This window comes from Trichosurus vulpecula, chromosome 2 (assembly GCF_011100635.1).
Source record: "Trichosurus vulpecula isolate mTriVul1 chromosome 2, mTriVul1.pri, whole genome shotgun sequence".
In the NCBI taxonomy this organism is placed as follows: domain Eukaryota; kingdom Metazoa; phylum Chordata; class Mammalia; order Diprotodontia; family Phalangeridae; genus Trichosurus; species Trichosurus vulpecula.
This window is the reverse complement of record NC_050574.1, coordinates 59467680-59492511: the sequence shown is the minus strand read 5'-3', so window position 1 is coordinate 59492511 and position 24832 is coordinate 59467680. Positions and strand designations below refer to the sequence as shown.

The 24832-nt window shown below is 42.6% G+C and overlaps 2 protein-coding genes across 4 annotated transcripts in view; one reads left to right on the top strand and one right to left on the bottom strand.

The window, feature by feature from the left end:
- Positions 1-15592, bottom strand: part of TMEM50A (transmembrane protein 50A) — a 25052-nt gene extending 9460 nt beyond the window's left edge. Inside the window, exons 1-3 of one of the 3 annotated variants that reach the window (XM_036743518.1) lie at positions 15503-15592; positions 6769-6883; positions 206-318 (exon numbers count right to left, since the gene is read on the bottom strand). In XM_036743518.1, coding sequence (XP_036599413.1) covers positions 206-318; positions 6769-6861 — 206 coding nt within the window. In that variant the 5' untranslated portion in view covers positions 6862-6883; positions 15503-15592. Of the gene's footprint in view, positions 1-205; positions 319-6768; positions 6884-15134; positions 15294-15502 lie in introns of those variants that run through there. The other 2 variants (XM_036743515.1, XM_036743516.1) reach the window with 2 other exon arrangements.
- On the top strand, positions 15322-24832 carry RSRP1 (arginine and serine rich protein 1). Its single transcript, XM_036743514.1, is given in 6 exon segments — positions 15322-15382; positions 15385-15583; positions 18991-19526; positions 21980-22134; positions 23784-23867; positions 24349-24832. Coding segments are annotated over 6 exon segments (1203 nt in total). The 3' UTR covers positions 24517-24832.

Genomic DNA, 24832 nt, shown 5'->3' with positions numbered 1-24832 from the left:
ATTCTAACCTTCCTTGGTCCCCTTAGTTGAAGGTATAACTAGATTTGTCTATAATTACATATGTGTGGAAAAAATTATTATTTATGTTTTGGAACTAAGAGAAAGGTAGGCATGTGGACATTCTTTATTAAAATTCGATCCAGAGGTCTTTAGGAAGCATTGGTAATCTAAATCATGAAGGTGGTACTAAGAGAGGGATGCTTACATAAGGAAGGCAAGAGTTGCTATTACTCCACAGGCATGGTAGGAGTGGTTGAAGTCTTCCATTGAGGGATAAATGACAGCTGCATCTATGATGATCCACCACCCTGTAAAAAACTATTAAAAACCAACATGTTATCGTGGGTGACCAAAGAAGGAACTTTCAGTTTAATAAAATTAAACATGGAATACTTCATTTAAATATTTAAAAAATTTTAGCCAAGAGTAGCAGTATATATGCATAATCCCTGCTACTGCCTAAGGCCAAGGCTGGTGGATTGCTTGGGCTTGGGAGTTCTTAGCTACATCATGGCTAAAGCCAATCAGATGTCCATACTAAGTCTGGCATCAATTCAGTTCAATGTCTACTATGTACCAGACGCTGTGCTAAGTGCCGAAAATACAAATAAGAAAGAGAAAGCCAATCCCTGCCATCGAGCAGCTTTTAATCTAACTGGAGAAGACGAAACACAAAAAGAAACTGCTAAGGGATGGAGGAGGATGGAATGGATACCAGCAGTTAGCCAGTGTGGGGGTCTCACATTCTGGGGAGTTCAAACCAACTAGAGTTATAGTTGGAAAGGGGACTTAGCTGGAAAATCAGATGCCCTCTATAAACGAAAGCTCTGGGAGGAGTTTGGTACCTCACTCTCCAGTCCTCCAATCAGAAGGGAGGAGGCTGAGAGACTAGGGGTGTTGAGTATACAAGCCTGAGTTAACACAGTCAACAAGGTAAACCCCAAGAGTAAGGACCAACAGGTTGCCTAAAGAGGGGCAAACTGGACCAGGTGGGAAAAGGAGCTTCCTTATTGATCAACAACAGGTTTGGACCTAAGAGTGGCTGCTGTACTTCTAGCCCAAGTGAGATTTTTTTGACCCAGGCTCAAAAATCGTTAAAAAATTTCAAGTTTAATATAAAATATTAACTAAAGCAATGTGGGCAAGCTCAGAAGAATGTTGTCCAATTTGACATATTATACCCATTTCTAATGAACTGAGAAATTGCTTAAATATTTCAGCTCAGTGTGCTTCCTTATAGAGAAGGGGATCTTTGTTGGTCAATTGATTTAACACTTAAGGGGAGTAAACTCTGATTGTTAAAATGAGCTTTCCTAATAGCAAGAGTAGTGGATTTTAAATCATAATATACAGTGTTCAAATTCAGGCCTCATGTGACACTTGGTCAAGTCACTTACCATTCTGAGCCTCAATTTTCATATCTCTAAAAAAAGTATGATATGCCATCCTTACAGGGTTTTAAGGAAAGTGTTAGACAAACGGCCATCGTTAATATTATGAATAAGCCTATCTGAATTACTATTTTTCAGTGGCATAATAATGCAATCTAGCAACAGTGTGCTATAATTATGGTACCATGTAAAAGGGAAAAGGGTAGGGAACAACTCAGCATACCACTGGCCTGAAAAAGGAGCACATCAGTGATATGTTGTTGTAGCATTTAGGAAGAATTTTGAGTTGCCCACAAGTAAAGGTATTCGAATTTGACCAATATTTATTGAATGTATATTATGTACACAGCAGTGTTAGGCCCCTGGGGGAGATCCAGATAGACATAGGGGAGTCCCTGATGTTGTGGAGCTCACATGGTTGGGGGATATGTTTGACAACATTCAGCATGTTCAACAAGAAGTTCAACATAAAATGGGACATGTTAAGTACACAAGAAAAACAAAAGCAAAATATTACACAAAGTCCAAGGGAAAAAAAAAGATAATGCCTTGCTGAGGGAGCTCAGAAAGCTTTCATGAAGGAGCTGGCTCTGAAAAGGGATGGTGAAGGATGGGAGGGCAGAAGTGGGAAAGAGGGGAGAGAAGAAAGAAAACCCAGGGAAAGGGACCAAGGTGGGCAGGTGTGGGGCAGACACAAGGCTTGGGCTCATAGCACACAGCACCATCTAGGTACCGGACACTTTCGTGACGGATGTTTTATATTCTTCCAGTCCTTAAAAGAAAGATCAAAGCAGAAGATATTTTTGGAAGAGGAAGCTTTTACAGGTTAATACCCTTATGCCCAATGGGATGAGACAAAACTGACAATTCCCCAAACCCTAGGACCCGGGGGGAAACTTCTACTAGTGACCACAGTCAGGGCAAGGAGGATAGGAGCGTAGTGACACGGGCTCTACTTGTGTCCTCATGCGCATAAAAGAACGTCTGTTTGCTGAGTGCCACACACCCAAGTCTCAAGCCAACCCCCAGAGCTCCAGCAAGCCAATGTATTTAGACAACCCTTGGGAGTTATCAGAAGGTGGACTTGAAAGCAAAGACCACATTAGTAAGCCAACAGGAATAGAACCAAGTGAAATGAAGGGAGACAGAGAAAAGAGAAAGCTGATATTCCAGAGAATGGATACGACTAATCAAAAAAGATGGCTTCCAGTCAGCGTGTTTACTCACTTCATCTTTGGACAAGTGTATTTTCTATATTATCTCCTTCTGTACACCTCCTGTGCCCTTCTTTTTATGGTGGTTTTCTTGAAGACTAATATTTCTGGCCTTTCTCCTCTTTATTCTAAGGCTCTAATGGGATTTGGGGGTGAATCTCAGTTTACTCTAGAGCCATATGGTTGGCTGCTCCTTTCTAAAAACAATAATGAAAGGGTCCTTTCTGGCAGCTGCTCTCAGGAGCTGCCATCTAGCATGCTCTCTAGCAATCAGATGGCTACAGAGAATGAATTTCCTTCTGGTAGGAAGCATTTGTTTGGCTACGGTGTAATGGAAAACAGCTGGACTGGGGTTAGGTGATTTGGAGGCCAGTCCTAGCTATAGCACTTCCTTACTATGTAACCTTGGGTAAGTCATGTCTCTAGGGCCTCAGTATCCTCATCTCTAAAATGAGTAAGTAGGACTAGATGATCTTTAAAGGTTCTTTCCAACATGTTGTATTTTGCAGAAATATTTTGGGTTTCTATTCTATCATTCATGTTAATTCTAATTATAGTTCTAACAATGAAAAAAAATTAGGAAACACTTTTCTAGCCAGGCATGATTATACCAGTGAAATATATGCCATTCTAAAACGCAACACAACACATAACGCCAACATTACCAATACTTTAGCATGCAATCCTAGTTATTAAATCTACTTCGAAAGACCAGACTCCACTGGTGTGGGTAGTTCTGCTACCAATGCAGATGGCGACCTTCCTCAAGTAGTTTGTCATTGTGAGCTGCTATAGACAAAGTAAAAATTGTCCTCAGGGAGCCAATCTTCTGGAAAAGAGGCTCTCTTCTGAAGTAGAGCTGGGTTGGTTCTTGGCTCCATATTGGGAACCTTTCCAGCTTAGCAGAGCCAGAGGATCACAGCTCATATTCCACTAGCAAAGTCTGTGAAAACCTCAGGTCACAATCACATCACCATGAAGCAGCGAATGGAATAGCAGCTTATTAATTTAAGAACATCAAGACCCTGCGATTTCAGTGTGGGAATTCCCTCCATTGACATAGGTCACAACCCCTAAAACTATTTATAGTTTAGAAAATTACTTGAGACTCCAGGAAGTTAAATGACGGGCTGCTCATGGTCATAAACCCAGGAAGTACCAGAGACTGACTCTGCCCCCAGATCTGAGAAGGCATGGAGTGCTGGACTGGACCTCAGACCCATCTCATCTTGCAGACAGTTTCAGTTATGATAACATACTCAGCTCCAGCATAAATTAAAATTTTACTTTTGGTGAATTTTATACTGGACACTATCAAGTATAAACAAACAGAGAAGGGGGAAAATCCTTTACAAAAACCTTTGGTGTAGATACTTGGTATTAAGAGCAGAGAGATGACCAATACAAACATTCTCCAAATTCCACAAGCTCAGGATCCCATGAAGCTTCTTCTGTTACCTAAGCAGAAAGTTCCCCATAAAAAGATTTTAATCAAACTATTACAAGTAGAATTTTCAGGAATCTGTAGCTATGTTTCTCTACCACACGTGGGCACATTTTTCTATGTAGCCAATAACCACTTGACTCTGATGGTTCACCTTAACACAGAGGTGAATCAGAGCTCTCAGAGGTTATGGCCTCAGAGGACAAGGTCTTGCTGGTTCTAGTACTATGGAAATACATTGCATATGGCTTCAGAAATAGACTCTATCTGATGAACAAGGGCCAACTTAGCCAAGCACAGAGAGGACTATTACCAGGTTGGCAACCTGGTGATGATTTTTTCCCTCTGGTAATTCATGAACACCATCTGCTAAGGCATGGAGGAATTATGACTGAAACCAGTAGAGGGAGTACTCACACTGAAATTCGAAGAATACAAATAGACACACGTGTACATATACATGTAAAGTGATAAACACAAAACAAAATTTATAAGTATACTTCATTATATACTACAGTCATAAAATATACCATGGACTTTATAATTAGCACTTTTTTGGTTAGTCCCAGGAATTGTACTCTAAGATAAATCACAATTTGATGATAACAGCTCAGAAATAAAGAGCACTTCAGACTGAAATTCATAATTCTCATTTGTCAGATTTCAGATATATCTGTAGTCAGTGCTGCTATATAGTAGTAATTTTTCATTGGCTACTATAATTACAGTTTCATTTTTGGTATTCTCAGCTCAGTGTAGGCAATAATTCTACTTCAGGGACCAAAATATAAAACTTTTCTGATGTATTTATGAGTACAGTATTTTTTTTTATGGTACCAGTGAGTTTTACTTGTACCATTTCTTTGGGAAATATAGGCTAGTTATTTTTTATTAATTACATAAATTTAGTGAATAGACTATAGAACGTCTAAACTTAAGTTTTTTTGAGAGGAGGCATCACAGTGGACTGCAGAGAACACTGGGTTGAGACTTGAGAGAACTGGATTTGTGGTTCTTGCTCTGCTGCTAACAAGGTGTGTGACCAATCCAGTCCAACTGGACAGGCATTTCCTAAGTACCTCCTATGCCTAATGCACCAGGAAGACTAAAACGAAATAAAGCCCCCCACCCTGTCCTCCAGGAGCCTGCAGACAACCATGGGGGTGGTGGGGAATACAACACAGGCAAGTCCCTCTTCCTTGGTTTCCTTCTAAATAATGAGGGAGTGCTTCCTTCAAACTTGGACATTTCAAGATGTCAAACCTTGCTATTCTTTTCAAAAAGACCCTACAGGGCTAGGAACAGCAACACAAACATGATAAAACCTATGCCCTAAGGGACACAAACAAGAATTTTGTCCCGTAAGTTCTCTCTGAAACTGGACAATGAGCTCTCTAAGGTATTAAGGATGAGGAGATGAAGTCACCCAGCTTCCAATGACGCAGTCCTATTTCTTGGATGGCTTAGCTTCTTTCATCCCTCTGTGGTCATTTGCTCAGAAGCTACGTGCACAGTAATCATGAAGAGTCTTACACTATATACAACAGATAAGTCTATATTAAATGTATGGCATACTGTATCATGAACTTGGAAAAAGGTTAACTCTTCTTGGCAATTACAGGGCACTCAGGTAAAAATTTTAAAACTTAAGGGCTTTTTTAAAATAAGTTTTTACTGATGTCTTCTGTTTCTTATATCACTATAGTCATTCCTAGTATGTCACCTGCCCCTCCCAGAATGCCACCCCATACAACAAATATTTCTTAAAAAGAAAAAAAGAAATCAGCACAACTAATCAATACATTGACAAAAATCCAAAAGATATGGAATGGTAACCCCTGTGGACCTCCACGAAGGGGTGGATTGGAGGGGTCCTCTTTTATTTTTTTCATTCAAGTCCTACTTAAGCTTTATAATTTTGCAACATTCGCTTTAGATTTTTTGGGTGTGTGGCTGTTTTTTCCATTTACATTGTTGTAGTCACTGTATGTTAACTTGACTCCACTTATTTCACTCTGCATCAGTTCATGTATATCTTTTTAGGCTTCCCTACATTCACCACACACGCTATTTCTTACAGAACAGCAGTATTCTGCCATTACAGTCATGTAACACAATTTGTTTAGCTATTCTCCAAATGATGGGTATCTGCTTCATTCCCAACTCTTATCTATCACAAAAAGTGAAGCTATGATATTTTGGTGCATATGGGGACTCTTCTAACTGATGGCTTCCTTCGTTTAGTACAAGTGAAACTTCCTGGAAGAGCAGAGTGCTATTTTTACTGCAGGGACTTGAAAAATTCTTGTTGAAATAATGTAAGTGGAAAGAACAACCACGAAACCTGAAAGCTGTGTAAGTACAATGACCAAACTTGTCAAGAGGGTAGAAGAAATGAGAAAATGCAGCCCTCTACAACCTTCTTTGCACAGGTGAGGACTATGGGTATGGGACACTGCATACAAAGAAAAATGTGTTATTTAGTTTTCCAGCACAGATTTTTTTTCTTTTTTGTTACAACACATGGATCACTGGGAAGGCGGTGGGTGTGTGTGTGGGGGATATATTAAAAAATGAAGGTGATATAAAACGTTACATAGCAATTGATGGTATTCGAAATAGAGATTTAACAGAAGCAAAGACATAATTTTGACTGTTCAAGTCACACGAAGAGAAGCATACCAAAAAATGGAGGTTCAAATCAGAGAAATATACTTACCAGAACTCCAGCTACAATGGATGCAATGGTATTACGCTTTTCTCCCCAATCGATGCATTCTGAGCATCGAAGCCCTTCCAGAAATCCAGACATTTTTCAGGTTTCTAGAAAAAGACTGAACAAGGCATTCAGTTATTTTTTTTTCAACCGTATGTCCCTAGTGAAAAAGTGACAATTCATGGCAAATGTATATGAAGTAGTATGAAGAAATTAGGTGCAAAAATATGAATGCCTTTGGCTTCACTTACCCCACAACACCTTCACTAAAGACCCGCTCTTATGTTTCATCACGACATGGAAGTAACTCTGGGCTCTTAAAAGTTATGCCATGCACTATGAATTCTGGCTATTAAGCTAAAAAAGCCTGCAACTCATTACCAATGATGGACAATTCCTGTCGTAAGAGGACTAGCCTGGTAAGGGATGGAGAAGTTCATTATGAGTACTATGGCCACGAAATAATGATTTGGACACAGTAACACATGAAACAAAGGACAATTTAAAAATAATCTTCAGTCCTTATGTAGCTCCCTTCCACTGCTGCAGGGGCAGAACAGCAGAAAAGGGCAAAGGGTAATTAAGATAACAGTGTTTAGATCACAAATAAATGCTGATTTAATTTAACTTAATGAAGCACTGACCAATGAGCTGACATGCTACCAGAACAAGTTAAACTTCTATATCAGCATCTTCACTAGAATCCAAACCAGAAGACCTAAGGAAGCTTAATCCATGGCTTGTCTCATGGGTTTTCCTTGGAGAGCCAAGTAAAGGAGTTGGCTTCCTGCTCTATGTAGGGGAAATCAGAAACAGCTTTTTCTAGGACACTTGGTTATCCTGTCTTGCAGTGCTCCTGATATGCATAAGCAAAAAACCACAATGAGTGATAACTACAACTCATGCAGCAACATCTGATAGAGAAGAGGAGGAAATGCAGAGATTATATCAACTTGGTAAGATCCTCCAAAGCAAAACATTACTTAACCTAATAGTGACTCCAATGAAAAGGTGGGTGAAAAGGAGTAAGGCAAAACATAATTTGGAAAATATGGTTTGGGACAAAGAAATGAAAGAGAATTACAGAATCTTGGAGGTCATCTAGCTCAACCCAGACCTGTACAAAAATAGTCTCTTGAATATAGCAGACAATTGTTCATCGAGCTCTTGCTAAGAGACTGTCACTCGGCTGCCAAAGGCAGCCTCCCCCACTTCAGAGGGATTTCAGGAATTATTCAGGGAGAAATCTTTCTGACCCCAGGCTTAAATTTGCTTCTCTGCTTCTACCCAAGTTCTGTTTTCTGAAGAAAAGAGAATGATGATGATGATGATGCCTAGCATTTATATGGCTCTTCTGGATTTGCAAAGCACTTTACACATACTTTAATCCTCAATCCACAACCACCCAGGCTGATAGGTGCTACAATCATTCTCATTTTACAGATAAGGAAACTTGAAGCAGAGAGAGGTTAAATGACTTGCCCAGGGTCATTCAGCTAGTAAGTGTGAGGCTGGATTTAATTCAGGTCTTCCTGATTCTAGGGCCCAAGGACTCTACCAACTCCTTCAAAAACTTGAAGATACTTATCATTCCCCTTAAGTTTTTTTCTTCTTCAGATTAAATATCTTCAATTTCTCTAACTTATTCTCATATGGCTTGAACTTAGGGCCTTTACTGAACAAGTAACCATACTGTCTGGCTTACCAATATACAAATGGATCTATGAATTCACTGACTTGGGAGTTTTTCCAACAGCACACATAGCAAAACCCTCCATGCACAACCCCTTGCTATGTCCTCTAAACTCTGCCATCCAGGTTGAGCTAGAGGATTTCTATCCATTCTGTCACTTTTGGTAAATTGAGGGGAGCAGTGGCGCATGCTTGCCATGCGATCAGCCCAGCTTCTCAGTCACACTTTTTGATGAGGTTCTTTGCTTTTCCATTTCCCTGTGTGAACCTCATCATGAGTTCTTCAGAAGTAGTGCCATACCAATAAAACGTCTGTGTTCAAAAATGGACTTCTGGTGTTATTGGAAACTTAGGATAAGAATGCTTTGCAGTTTCCCAAAAGGAATGTAGCCTCCTTGCATCCTCCTTTTCCACCGGGAGCCCATTTCATTGTTTATCTGTACTTGTTTGTCCCAGAAGTTCACGGTGTTGGATAAGCTATATAGAGTATCCATTAAGACATTTACTGAAGTCTGGGCAACAGATATTCTTTATCTACTTGGTCTTTCCTGTGCAGTTGGCCAGGCCATTATAGATCTCTTGCGAGGCTCTGTGAGACCTTGGGACTTGATGTAAACCAATACCATGTCATGTGCACACTGGAGTGTTTGGAGAAACTTAGAACAAGCTGATCAGTATCTTTCCTGAAGTGTGCACCAAGTACTGAGCCTCGAGCTCCACATGAGGTCTGACCTAGGCTGAGGGTAGCAGCACTATTACCTCCCAATTCTGGACACAAGGCTCATTTGACTGGAGTCTAAGATTTCATCAGCTTTCACAGCTGCAATACAGCAATACTGACTCATGTTCAGTTTGCAGTCCACAAAACCCCCAGATCTTTTTAATTGAATGGCTACCTAGTCAGGTCTGTCCCATGTTTATGAAACTGCTTTTTAAACCTAAGTATAAGATTTAACCTTAATCCTCATTAAATTTCATTTTTTTAGGTTCAACTCCACATTCTAACCTGTCATGATCTTTTTGAATCTTAGGACATCTGGCGTGTTAGCTATCACTCTCAGTTTGGTATCAACTGTAACTCGATAAACATGCCATCTACCAATCAATCATTCAACAAGCATTATGAAGCACTTATTATGTACAAGGCACTGTGTTAAGTGCTGATGATGCAACATGTCCATGGATAAGTAAAAATAAATATGGGATAAATACAAATAAATACAAAGTAATGGAGAGGGGGGAGACTAGCAACTGGAGAATAAGCCTCTTGAAGGAGGTGGCCTTGAGAATCAAGATCTGAAACAGGAAGAGGTTCTGAGAAGTGAAGGAGAGAATCCCAAGCAGGGGGAACGGTAAGCAGGTTAGTTTGAAGTATACAGGGCATAAGGTGGAGTGATTGGAATTAGCCTGGCAGAGTAGGCTGGATTTAGATTGTGAAAGGCTTTAAATGCCAAGAAGAGTTTGTCTTTTATCCCACAGCAGCAGGGGACCGAAGTTTCCTGAAGAGGGGAGTAAGAGTCGTAGCTGCATTTTAGGAACGCTGCTTTGGCAGCTGTGTTGGATTTGAGGGAGGAAGAGGCCACGGGCACCTCTGTCGGCTTCCCGGGTCTTCTCTCAAAGGGGTCCTTGCATCTCACATCATAGAAGAAGAAAGGTTAAAGATGACACAACACTACATGCAGTCACAATGCCCTACTGACCTAGTCAAACAAGCTACGAAAGACAGACCAAGGAAAAGACGCGGACACTGATCGTCACCATTTCCCCAGGAATTTAACTGAGGTAAAGTAACTGCCATAACAAGGAGACAAAGAAAAGTCTACAAATGTCTCAAAAGATTGGGCTCTCTGGTCAAGCAGAGAGACATAGCAGATGAAGGCAACACTGGTTTAGAACAGAAATTCATCTGCAAAATGTTACAGAGGAGAGTAGTAGATGATGACAATGGTGAATGACTACAGTTGTATCACCTTACAAAACAGAGACCAATGATCGAGGGGAAAGCAAGGATGCAGTTAGTCTGGCCAGGAGGGTCAACTAAGCCAGATTAACCAATAAGTTTTGTAGATTTTAAACCTCAAGGACAAAAAAAGGCAAAAAATGAGAGAGATCTGATAAAGGTTCCATAACTATCTATTTTTAATTATCAAAGGAAAAAACTTCCTAATGATTAGAGCTACCCCAAAGTAAAACAGACTGTCTTGGGAGATAATGCTTCTCCTTCAGGAGGTCTTCCAGCTAAGGTGAAGTGACCCACTTATCCTGTATGCTGTGGTGCGGCTCTAAGGGAAGCAGAGACACATATGTGGAATATAAGCAGGCTGCAGATTACCAGTGATGACTTGCATGCAAAATGCGGCTTAAAGACATCACATGGGGAATATATGATTGGAAAATCAGTTGGGCTGATCATGTAGACAGTCAGGGTTAACAGACAGATAGCCTGGTTATTGTCCTGGTACCAAGTGAAAAATGAACAAACCTAGAGGAAGGCATTCTCTACGATTCTCTACGAAGGATTTATGGGAGGATACGGACAAGACGGGCTGCAAATAGCAGAAATGAAAGCAGATAACGCACAGAAATACTGAGGAAGTGTCTGAACACTTCTAATTTTGAAGAACAAAAGATTCATTCAGATGTGCATATGTGCCCGAGAGCCCTTCTCACTCTAAATTAATGATCTTACATATTTCATGTAAATGGCTTTGATCTAGTTATGTAACATTAAGTAAGTTCTTGCCCCAACAGTAAAATGTTTTACCTGCTGTTTGGATACTTCCCAAAGGTTGATGGCCAGCACTCTAGATCTCGACAGCTGCTTGACTAGTTTTAAATGACTTACTTTAATCACAGTCTGTTCTAACACAAACGTTTTAGAGTCAAAAGGAATTCAGGTAATTTTAAGAGTACATTAGATTACAACAAGATTTCCAAATTGTCAATGAATGGCAGTATCAATTGTTTGGGCGGGGGGGGGGGGTGACAGACATTGTTTCCTTTATTATCAGGACTATGAGACAAGTAGATTAGAGAAAACAATGTAGTTTACCCAGATTCCAGACAAGCATTTGATGGTCTCTCACGCTAATCATGTGGACAAAATACAAAGACATGGCTTATGTGATAATCCAAAGAGTAGTTAGTCCACAAGCATTTAATAAGAACTTAACATGTGCTAGGCATTGCACTAAGTGCTGGAAATAAGAGAAAGGCAAAAGCAGTTTCTCTCCTCAAGTAGTCCTTAATGTTACAGTGTTAGCTTGTAAGATCTCCAGTAGAATACTCCATGGACCTGAAGCCACGATAAGAGTGACATAATGTCCAGGATGAGAAGTGCCACTGCCAGGGTCAGATCACATCTGGACTCTGGGCCACACATTTCAAGAAGAATACTGACAAGCTGGAGCAGGCATTCTCCCTTTTTTGTATCATGTACCCCTATGGAAGTCTGCTGAAGCCTATGGACCCCCTCTCACAGTGTTTTTAAATGTATAAAATACACTAGATTATAAAGGAAACCAGTTATACTGAAATAGTTATCAAAACATTTAAACAAGTTCATGGATCCCAGAAGGAACCTTGAGGTTCAGAGTAGGACAAGACAAGGAGGATACTGAAGAGCCTTGAATCCACGTCACATGAGGATCACTTGAAAGAACTGGGGATGTTTAGACTGGGAAACAGAAGCCTTCGTGGGATAGAAGAGCAGCTTTCAAGCATCTGAAGGACTGTCATCTGCAGATAATAAACTTGTTCTCCTGGTCCTCAAAAGGCAAGACATAACAAGAAAGGGTAGAAGTTGCAGACAAGAGCACTTACTTGATGTAAGAAAGGATTCCCTAACAATCAGAGTTAAAGTGGAGGGGTCTGCGTTAGGAGGAAATGAGGCCCTTGTGGAAGTCTTCCATCAATGGCTGGACTGATTAGTCAGGTAAAATGCAGAGGGTATTTTTGCTCAGCTATGGGTTAGAACTGAAGGCCTCGGGTCCTTATCTGTAAAACGAGGATAATAACAGCACCCACCTTCCAGGTTTGCAGCAAAAAGCAAATGAGATAAAATATGAAAACCTATCAAAAGGCTGTTATTTATCACTACTAATCACTTAATTATTATACTTACCTCTGACTCTAACAAACTAGAGGCAAACATTGAAGAGAACAAGAGCTTGTTTATCATGTTGGAATGACTCGAGTAGACCTGAGCTAGCGGGTTCTACTGGTTTCAGGAGCAGCCATTTGTGGGACACAACTTCAGCAACATGAAGACAGGCAGTAACTTACTAATCGAGTGCATCGGCTGTCTGGTTTTACTGCTCAGATGCCAGGTAGAGTATCTAATTATTATGGTTATCCATGAAAAAAGATTAAATCTTGAAAATGTTTTCAGATATTTAATGTTTCTCATTCATCTAATGGTTCTAGGCTCCCATTTTTACTATGAAACCCATATTTATACAGTGCTTATTATAATAAAGTGCTTTCTTTACAATAATCTTGGAAGGGCATTATTATCCCCATTTTACAGATGTGTAAACTGAAGCTCAGTCACTGCCCAGTTACAAAGCTAGAAATGACAGGGCTGGGACTCAAACCCAGGTACTACATAATCTTGCCTTTCCTGCTTAGTTTGAACAAGAATCTAAAACAAGATGGTGGAGGGGAATATATTAAAAAATGAAGGTGATATAAAACATTACATAGCAATTGATGGTATTCAAAATAGAGATTTAACAGAAGCAAAGACATAATTTTGACTGCTCAAGTCACACGAAGAGAAGCATACCAAAAAATGGAGGTTCAAATCAGATGGCTCCAAACTAGGGGGAAGTCCCGTTTGAGTGATGTTTTGGTTCCGTCTCTAAGAGCTGTCATCACTCCTACTCCATTTTACTTTACAAATCATTTGCATAGATTCAGCTAAATTATAAATCAGTCTATAGATTCTGTCTCTTTTAGCAATATCCGTCTAGTCTGACCCCATCCTGTATACCTTTGTCAGAGTCTTTTCCAAGAAAGACATACTCCTCTGTAGTCAAATCCCACGCTTTCTTACAAAAACATCTGGTCACTGATCTGCTCAAAGATCTTCAGTAACTCTCTACCATGCCTTCCTTTGGCACTGAAAGCTTTCCACCGTATCTGTCCAGCCTTATTTCATAATACAATTTTTTATGTAATCTCCACTACAGTCCAATCCTCTGAACACCTCCTGCTATTTTCTTAAGCCTGGAATAGCCTATCCTCCCATTCATCTACTTCAGTCCTACCCACCCTCTACCCAACTCCTATGCAAGCACTTATCTTTACAACTCTGTCTCCCACCTATCACCCAGCATAGTATATTACAATGAACTGCTTATGGGTCTCACTCTTCCATCAGGTTATAATCTCCATGAGGTTAGGGATCATGTCTGATCAAAACTCTCAAGTTTTCCCCTACCCTCTAGTGGCAGCAGTCTAGCATCACGATTCCATAATTAAAGGTAAATTGATTGATAGCTCTCCAGGATTGGGGAGGGAGAGGAATCCTGGGAGAATTTCTGGTGATAAAAAAAAATCGATAAAAAATTTTAAAAATAGTTGAAAGGTTACCTCCACAAAAATTCTCATTCCATGCCTCATTTTGGCATGTAGGTGACCACCCCCACTCCCCACTTTTTAAAGGCTATGCCAAACCAAATTTAAAAGGCAGTAGTCTGTACTTAAATACAGGGATCATTCACTTCAAAAAGACGACTCATGATAACATCTACCAAGGCATGGAGAGGTTATGCCGTTCAAGTGGCAATACCCAAGAGGGTTAAAACAGAGATTTTTGAAACAATGAAAAAAAATCGACATTATTAGTTGTGTCTCTAGTTGAAGTCATAACTTTTCTGAACTTCTGTCTTCGTCTGTAAAGGGGGTGGGAAGCGGGTCGACTAGATGATTTTACAGGATCCTGGGATTCAGAGTTCGACAAGATTTCAGAAATCACTGTACAAGGGGGGAAACCGAGGCCCAGAGGACAGTGCCTCGCTTAAAGTCACAAACCTCGTGTCCGCTATGTCCAAGTCCAGGGAGCACCCTTTTTTAAAGTGTTCGGCCAAGCTAGCCCACCGTACAGCTGTACCCCCCTCCAAAACCCTGGGGAAGGAAGAGGAGAGCGGAGAAGTCCGCCCACTCCCTTCTTGGGGGGTCAGCACTCTCTCCTAGCCAAGGGCAGTCTCCTTTCCTCCCGGGTACCCCGGTACCCCGGGGCGGGGGGAGACACAGAAGTTGGTCCCAGAGCCCGCCCAGGGGCGGGGCTCCGCTGGAAGCACTCGGGGAATTCCAGGGCTCAGGCCAGGGGGGCGGTGCTGGGGGGGTGCCCGAGGACTGTCTCCTCCCCCCGTCCCCTACCCCGGGGCCTGGCGATTCACTAACCCCTTCCCTCCAACAAGAGGAGGAAGGGGTGGGGAGGCTGCGGGGCTCTGGGTTGGAGCCAGTGAGACCCGCATTCGAATGTCGCCTCCGACACCCAGAAGAGATGGGGCTGTGGGTGTGCCTCAGTTTCCTCATCTGTCAGAGCTGGCTGACACCTCCGGAACCTGCTTCCGGCGCTGTCGCGAGTGTCAAGCGGGGCTCCGGGGGCGCCTCCCCTCCCCGCCCTTGCCCCGGCAAGCCCGGGCCCTGGCGGCCAGCCTGGCACCTACCGGCCCCCAGCCCTTAGCAGCGGCGCGGACCTGGCGGCCGTCAGTCGGTCTGTCGGTCAGTCCCTGGCGCTCCGCCGCAGCCTCCCCGCAACTCCTCCGCCCAGAAAATCCTCCACAGCCCAGCCCGAGGAAACAGAACAACTATCCGCCCGGCCTGAAGCCCGGATGTGGGGGTTGTGAGGTGCGCATGCGCATCCCGATGGAATGTCTGCGAGAGGCAGGGGTGGGCTTGGCAAAGCCAGCCCCACCCACGCCCCGCCTGCTGCCGTTGCGCATGCGCGACCAAGCAGGCTTCCGGTACTTTCGGCGGCTCCTGGGGGTCGGCGTTTTCAGAAGGCGGAGGCGACGGTTGAGTGCGGAAGGTGTACCTTTTGAGCTGTTTCTCGGTTGGAGAGAGGAGACGAGCGGAGGCCCCTGTTCTCACACACTTCTTTAGGTGTCAGTTTCGAGTAAGTCCCCCTTCTTACGCTGCGTTCTGGCCTCTCGGCTTCCTCAATCTCAGCTGCCTGGGGAAGACAGCGGGCGAAGGTGGGGGAGGGGGGAGGGATTGCGCGTGCGTGCTCGGTCTGCAGGGAGGGAGGGCGAACAAGAGGGAGACGGAGGAGGACCGAGGGCGAGCGGGCCTAGGGGAGAGAGCGCGCGTGCGCGGACTGGGCTGAGCTCCGGGACTTGAGGTTGGCATCCCGGGGTGTCCCCCTACGACTAGGGCGCGGCCCCTCGAGGCGTCCGACCCGGTTACCGGTGGGGTAGGAGCCGCAACATTTCGTGAATATGATAATGGAGGGGTTCCCGAGAGTTAAAGTGTAACTGTTTCACGAAAGCCCCCCGGAAGACCCAACGAGCGCAGGCGCAGGTCTTGCTCGCTTAGCTCCTTGATTATATCGTCATAGCAAATTTCCGTAAGGCTGTCTCCCTTCAGCTCCTGTGTAAGCAAGGCCCCATTTCCCTTCCACCCAGCCAGCCAGCCTCCTGGTCATGCATTTCATCTCTTAACTTGGTTTTGGACATCTGACGGAGCTCCGAAAACTGGAAAAAGGGCCTCAAACTCCCATTTGAGACTGGCTTGATGTTGCGCTCAAGGTCTTTGACAGGCAGAGGAAAAAGGGAGGAGGATTAAACGGAAAGCCCAAGGCCTTGCCACTGCCGTGGTGACAGCTAATAGCCAGAGCCCGGCCTGCTGCTCCTCAGTACTTATTTTAACTGCGAAAGGTCTGCACATTGGTCTCGAGACTGTCCCCTTCCGTCTTTGAGTTCTTGACAGCTCCCTGGACCCTGCCCCCTCTGTAATTCAGAGGGACATTGGAAACGGGACTGTTCCCAGGGTGGATGTGGGGGAGGTTTGAGACCGGCTACCTGACTCCCCGCCACCCGAGACCCTCAAGACTCGGACTGACGTGGCCCTCAGGAAAGCCTGGCTCCTTCCTTGAACATCTCTGTGGCTTAACTGTGGGTGAGTTTGGACGTCTGAGGGTAAGTCTGTTGTCTTTTTAATTAAGGGAGCAACTTTATCCTCACCTCTTTCTTTGGCAAGACCTATCCCTTCCCCCCCAACCCCTCATGGTCTTGGATGACAAACACCAAATTGGGAGAAGAATGAGCCTGTTGGTCGGCACTTATGAGGACCTTCTCTTTTGCCATCGGTTTTTGGTCTTTCTCGAATGCCCGTGTCCTTTACTCAGCCAGGACCTGATGTCCAGATTAGACTCCACCTTCACCCTGCTTCCCCATCTATGCCTTCTTTCCTCTAATCTCCTGCTCTCCCCTTCTAACACCTATTGGATTCCAGAGTTTGGGAAAATGGGGTTCCAGATAGAGCCCTCAATGCTCTCCGTGTAATGGTACACCTTAAGGACCCTACTCACTTTGCCTACCAGAAACAGTATCCTCTCAAACCCTGGCTTCTTACTGGCCTACAGCCCACCGTTGACCACTTTCTCCAGCGTGGTCTTCTTGTCCCCTGACAATTCCCCTGTAATACTTCAGCCCTTCCCATACGTAAGTCTGATGGCTCATGATGGATGGTCCAAGACCTTCGGGAAGTGAATAAAGCCACTGGTAGTTCCTAACCCTTACAGTCTCCTTGCTTAGATCCCTGGCTCTACTTCCTGGTTCATTGTCATTGATCTCAAGGATGCCTTTTTTCCATATCCCTTTGGACCCAGGGTGCCAGTTCATCTTTGCTTTCGAATGGGCTTCCCCCAACGCCTACCTGCCAGTTCAGTACCTCTGGATGGTTCTCTCCCAGCGTTTCCAGGATAGCTCCCACCTTATTACTCAGGCATTTTTCAGAGACCTCTACCCTCTGGACCTCTCCCTACACCATACAACTCTTTTACATTATGTTGATGATCTCTTGATATGGTCCCCTATGAAAGGGGATGTCTTCCTTGCTGCTGCTGAAACTAAACCATCTCAAGGGTTGTGGGTACAAAGTCTCGCTCTCCAGAATCCAAGGTCCATCCCAGTCTAGGACCCAGGCCATTCTTTGCTTCCCCTGACCAAACACAAAGAAACAGCTTTGAACTTTTCTTGGTATGGCAGGGTACTATAGGCTTTGGATTCCTTCTTTCAGTTCCATTGAAGGTCATCTCTACAAATCCACGCACGGACCAGACACCTCTCCTCTTGAATGACAGCCCCAACAGGAATTGGCATTTCTAGATCTCAAACGCCATCTTTCTCAGTGCCTGCTCTGGCTCTTCCTGATCTCAGAAAGCCCTTCCATCTCTCTGTAGATGAGAAGCAAGGTTTTGCACAAGGTGTCCTTGTCCAGTATCTTGGCCTTGATCCCCACCCAGTTGCCTCTTTCTCTAAAGCCCTTGACCCTGTTGCCTTTGGTTAGCCCCCCTGCCTCAGGGCAGTTGCAGCCACCTCCTTTCTAATAAATGAGGCTACCAAAATAGCCCTAGTACAGCCTCTTACTGTTTATACCCCACACTGAGTCCTAGGCATTCTGGAGGCAAAATGGTCCCAGTGGCTCTCCAACAAGCGCTTGACTCTTCTTCTTGACTCCCCTGACCTCACCCTGAAAACTTGTTCCGTCCTGACCCCTAACACCCTTTCTAGAGAGCCCTCTTGTTCATTCCTGTGAAGAGATCCTTGAACGTTCCTGTTTACCTAGACCTGACCTAAGAGGCACCCTTCTCCCCAATCTGGATGCCCTCTTGTTTACCAGTGGTTCTGCCTTTGTAGTTGATGGCACCTGGCACTCAGGCTATGCAAGTTGTTTCCCTTCTCAAGACCATCGAATCAAGTTCCCTTGACCCTTCCACCTCCGTGCAGAAGGCTGAACTTGTTGGTTTGACACGGGCCCTCACATTGGGAAAAGGGAAGCACCTCAATATCTACACTGATTCAAAATATGCTTTTCACATTCTCCATGCCCCTGGGGCTATTTGGAAGGAACGAGGCCTTCTCACATCCAGTGCATCTCCTGTCAGACACAGACCCCAGATCATAGACTTTCTTGTAGCTGTCCAGCATGATGATTCTTAGGTGTCTTGTGGGAACTTACTTGCTGACTCAGCTGTTCATAGCGCAGCTTGAGGAGCCCCATTCTTCTTGCCAACCCCTGACCCCCACTGCCCAAGTTGAGTGCCCCTCCCCCCCCCCGCCTCCCCATACTCAAGAGGAACTCAATGTGGCTTCACCCGTTGAGAAACAAATTTGGCTTTTGGGTAATTTTTACCTTTTGAACTTGCTCTCTCATTGCACCTAGGGCCTTCCTTTGGTCCCTCTGGGGTGGGCCTGGTCCTGGGAGAGCAAGAGCACACCTGAGTGCCACAGGTGGGATCTGGGTGTCACCAGCCTCCTGCCGAGAGAGTAGGCTGACCGCTTCCTGTGACTGTCATTGCAGGAGGGCCATGACGAGTTACGTGAATGACATGTGGCCGGGCTCTCCCCAGGGGAAGGACTCCCCCTCGGGCTCTGGGACAGGCCACTCCAGCAGGCACTCCTCAAGGTCACGCAGCACATCATCCTCTGCAAGTTCTCGATCTTCCTCGAGCCAGTCCTCCCGCTCATCGTCCCACAGTCGCAGCAGGTCTCGGCGGAGCAGGTCTCGCTCCCAGTCCCGCCGGCACCACCAACGGAAGTACCGCCGCTACTCCCGCTCATATTCCCGGAGCCGCTCGAGGTCCCGCAGCCACAGGCACCGGGAGAGGCCCCCACCTCGGGCCTACCAGAGGTATTACCGTTCGCCTTCCCGGGGCAGGTCCCCCAGCAGGTCCAGGTCCCACAGACGGTCGTACTATAGGAGGGCTGACTTGGGGTCCCGGGGACGAAGGTACTATGGCTTCGGACGGACAGTCTATCCAGAGGTACACAAGAGTTGGAGATACAGGTCTCGGTCCAGATCCCGAAGCCGGTCACCTCTGCGTTTAAGTGAGAAAGGTAAGTCAATTTTCTCAAGCAGAACTAGCTGAATCTTGAAGTTGAAGAGCAGAACAAAACTATTCTGAAATCTTTATTTTTAAAAAAAAATTATTTGTTGGTATGTTCACTCACCTAATTGAGTACTGGAATCTCTTGACCTTAGAAATGGTTTTTTTTTCTTTGGGGGGGGTGGTGTGTGAGGCAATCTGGGTTAAGTGACTTGCCCAAGGTCACACAGCTAGTGTGTGTCAAATGAGGTCAGATTTGAACTCAGGTCCTCCTGACTGCAGGGCTGGTGCTCTATCTACTGTGCCACCTAACTGCCCCTTTAGAAATGGTTTCTGATAGAGGAAGTGAACTTACGGAGAATTTAAAAAAAAAAAATTGAATGGAAACCAGTTACATTAAAGTTGAATTCTGCAAAGTTGGTACTAAGGTCTGTCTGGTATAGTGATTGATTATATTTAAACTACTTTTGTTTGCCTTAGATTTGATGAAAGCTTGCAGGAATCCCAATGTGATTCTAGGGATCTGTTCAGCCATATTAAATGTAACCCATTTTAAGTGGACTTTGAACACCAATCCCTTTAGAATCGTAAGTTAAAGTTAGCCCCATACAGAGGCAGTGGTAAGAGAGTTTGGGGACAACGATATGGCTCATTTAGGGGCTCCATACTTCACTGTAGGTTATTTTATAATGCTTTTTTTCCTTCGTGACTGTCCAGTGCAGTGTGGAGCCTTTAAAATGTACCTGAACCGCTTTACCAGCTAATTACCACTTTGAAAGTCAGTGGTGACTAGTGATCTTGGGCTTGGGAGTAATATTGCTGGGTGTGGTGACAAAATTTTCAAGCACTTCAGCTCCTGCTTGTTAAAGCTTCTTCCTCTTTTACTGGTTCCCTTTGTTTCCTGCCCCAGTTGTTTTTCACTTTTCCTTTGTTCTTTTAATTGGCTGGTAGTATCAAACTAAATTCAAATCAATAAATACATTTTAAGGTTGAGAAAAGTTATCTCTTAATACTTTACAAAGCAGAGGGTTTTTTTAGAGTTTTTTTCTCTACCAGTCAGCTTTGATCTTTGGCAAAGGAAAAAACAAAACAAAACACTTCATGTGTATAGGAGTAGGGAGTTCTATATTCATAATTCATCTTTGGAATTGTGGTTTAGTCATGCCTGACAAAAGTCCATGGGGTTTTCTTGGCAAAGATCTGGAGTGGTGGGCCATTTCATTCTCCAGTGTGTCCACATTTTATAGTTGAGGAACTGAAGCAAATAAGGCTTAAATAAGGTCATACTGCTAATAAGTGTCTGAGGCTGCATTTGAACTCAGATCTTGTAGACTTTGGAATTGGAGCGTTTTAATACTGAATATTGAGGCAGTATTGAAAGTTCTATAACTTTGTGTGAACTAAAAATTTCTAACTTGGCCATCACTGAGCCTCAGCTGTATAAATAAACCAAACTGGCTATAGAACAGAGAATTTGCCTGAATATGTCTATAATTGTTCATTTAGTTACACGTATTATATGTTTGTCTAAATCTCTTTGTAACATTATTGCTCAAAATGACTTCTCATGTGACTTCCCATTTGACCACACCCCAGACTCCACTGTCAGCAATAGCTCTTTTAAAGTTGCAGAGTGGCTTAGGAGCTTTTAAAAAAAACAGTTTTCATTTTCTATTTATTGAATACATGATTACATTCTTTAAGGGCAGCAAAGTCAGCAGGGCACAGTAATGAGGCTCCAGTCGTGCATATAGTATTAATGGTCTATAAGGAACTAGAGAAATTAAAGTTATTATGATCCTGGCCGATTTATTGACAGCTGGCAGAAGCCAGCACTTTCTATTACACCATATGGCCCCCTTGTTTTCCCAAGATACCAAGAAAGTGCCAGACTTTAAATTAGCAGAGATCTGGGCTCAAACTTTGAGCCTTGACATTTAAAGGGCAGGTCGCTTAATACTTTTGCCATATCTGTAAAATGGGGATGGCTCATAATGGCTTTGGGGCAGGTAGGTGTGGAAGTAGAGTGGTGGGTCTGGACTCAGGAAAACTCATCTTGAGGTCAAATCCAGCCTCAGACACTTTGAGCTGTGTGACCCTGGGCAAATCAGTTTACCCTGTTTCCCTCACTTTCCTCATCTATAAAAATGAACTGGGGAAGGAATGGCAGGCCACTCTTAGAAAACCCCAAATGGTGTCATAGAGAGTTGGACATGACTGAATAACAACAAATAATGGCTGGAATAGCTATTTTACAGGGCTCTTGTACAACTTAAAAGCACTACATAAATGTCATCTCTTTATTAAAGGAGTACACCTGAATGGGTGGGGAGAAAAGGATAGATGTTTTTGTTTTTTAAGAAGTATGTTTGATTCCTGCATGATGATAATGATGGTGCATGATTTCCTCGATAGAAAATTAGGTGTTAGGTGTTAATAATTGCTTTGCTCCTTCTCTTCCAGATAGGATGGAACTTTTGGAAATAGCAAAGGCTAATGCAGCCAAAGCTTTAGGAACAGCCAATATTGACTTGCCAGCTAGTCTCAAAACTGGTCCACAATCTAAAGACACAAACTATGGAAAACAAATACAGGGTGATGCTACAAAACTTGTTGTGGTAAGTATTATCAGGTGTTTGTAATTTCTTCATTTAAACAAAGAACAGTTCAGAAACTCTACTTCCAAGATGAACTTGTAGTGTGTAGTGACTTATTTTCAGAATGCTTTAGTTTACATTTCTATGAAAATCTGAAATCAAATTTATACATACAGTGAAGGTGGGCAAGTAATGCTCTTGTTTTGGGGGAAGTGCTCTACAAATCATGGAATACTAATTGGTCTGAACAACTCCAAACTCTTTTAAAATGCAGCACAAGCACTTCTGTGTAATTCTCAAGGTTTGTTTGGTTTTTTTTAACACCTGATTTAGATTAATAAATACTGTACAAACTATTCATTAACTTTTCATTTGCAACAAATAATGTTCCCACAAATTCTGTACTCCCACCATTCAGTACAGTTCACTTGCTTTATTTCTGTCTTATAGAAATCATGAATGTGGTCTCCAGACATTGAGGAAGAAAATCTCTTGGTAATTGATACATGGGCTAAAGCTGCTGTGAGAGAGGTTTAAATAACTTGAAAGTTAACTTTCACAAATTGGAAATTTTAGTTTTGTGATGGTAGGATATCTGCATGCTAGAATTTGGACAGATGCAAACTTAGCTACTCTTCAGATATGATATCTAAAATTGCATTTCAGAAATAACCGTAGAAGTACACTTTGTGGTTTGGGGAGGCATCTGTGTTATAGATGTCCCTTTCATAATGTATGCAATATATTCCAGATGTTTGAGAGATAACAGAAGAAGAGGCCTGCACCACTTGCAGATAAGTTTATTGTCATTCTCCAGAGCTGTGCAGGATATATGCACTGAAATCATTCAAATGCAATGTGCTTTAATTTCCCATTACATAAAAATCAAAACTTTCAATTCCTCAGCTTTTATGTTTAAGAAAATAGGGGTGGTTTTGGCTTAGCAGTTAGACTTTGGGATCTGTTTTAAAACAAATCTTGGTCATTGTCTAGTTATTTTATGTAAGTGAATAAAAGTATTTATTTGCTGCTAATACTTACATCCTTTAACTCATTTCTGATTTAAAAAAATATCCTGCCCCAACATTTAATATCTAAAAAGAGGCTTATGTAGTACAGGCGAGAAATGCCATCCAGGTGAACCCATTTTCTTAAAACCTATTTTAGGCATAAGTGTTAACTACTTGGTGACTTAACTATCCTAGGTTGACTTTTTAATGCAGATTTAATGCTGATGAAAACTAAGTCGTTCATGCTTCCTTAATTTTTGATGAAGAATGATGGGAAACAGCGAAATTAAACTTGAGGTTTTCACTCAACCTGGTATGGCATTTTATATATTCATTTGAATCTGAATTTATAATCAAGAATTGGTTGGATTTATTGTGAATTCCTGTGCCTCAGTGAGGTGTAAGTAAAAAGAGCCCATCATTAGCTTCTAAATATTGCCATATTTGAATCTGATGTTGAGTTAATTTTTTAGGGTGAGTCTTCAACAGACCATTGTTTTGTTTGGGCCTGTTCTTACTAACTCTTTGAGTAGATCCAACTTGTTTATAAATATTTCCAACTAAGAGTGTATACTAATGAATGAACTTTTTTATAGAATTGTCATCAATTGGATGACTCAGTCTTTTAAAAAACATTTTTATTTTTACCCATTTTTCTAGCAGTCAGGAAGATTAAATGAAGATATAATTAAAACCTCGAATGAAAGTTCTACCCAGCAGAGAAGCCTGCCTTTCAGCTCTGGTGTAAGTATAGTATGTGTGATTTTCATTTTGTTTCCTTGGTGCAGCACAGATAGTGGAAAGAATATTGGACTAAGAGCTGGAAAACGTGTGTTTGCCTTCCTGCTCTGTCAACTAGGATCCAGTTTCCTGTTCTGCTTAGCAGTGTGACCTTGGGAATGCCAATCCTCCACTCTGGGTTGGTTTCCTTTTCTCTAACATGAGGGATTGGACTAAATGACCTATAACAGGATTCTTAGTGGTCTTAAGTTATTTCCAAATCATTTGCCAAAGTAATCATTAACAAACCACTTTTCAAATGTAACATGAAAAACTCTCAAATATACAAATGTCAACTTTTACAATTGGACATTAATTTGTTTGACCATAAGAATTTTGATACTTATTTCAAAGTTTGGCAGAAATAGTTTTCAGGATTTACTAATGTTTCCTTAACCATACTCGGCTTTAAAGTTTGACTTAATACTTGATTTTCTTTTTGCAGAACTCTGTAGCAAATACAGTACTTCAGAAAACAGCTAAAGAGACTGCAGGATCCCCTAAAGAAGATGAAAAAAGCCAGAGTTCATATGCACAGTGGATTCCGGTCAAAAAAGAGGAAAATCGTTTACTTTTAAGTTCTCCCAAAACAGCACTGTCTTTCAAATTCTAGTATCATCCCTTCCTCATGAGCCATGAGTAGCGGAAGCTGTTATTTAACTATAAAAGACAATTTGAAATCCTGGCATGAAAAGATTAAGTCCTTTAATGTATCATATCTTAGGTTTCTTTTCCAGATAAGTGAAATGAGCACAAATGGACCAGAAATCACAGGTGGGATTTTTATTCATGTATGTATATACTTGTGTGGCATTGCAGTGGGTTAAATATAGCCAGTGCTAAACTTTTAATAATTATCTGAACAGCTGCATGTTGGACGTTGTATATATTTTATTTGTTAATAAAGTCTAATTTCCGTTTTTTTTTCA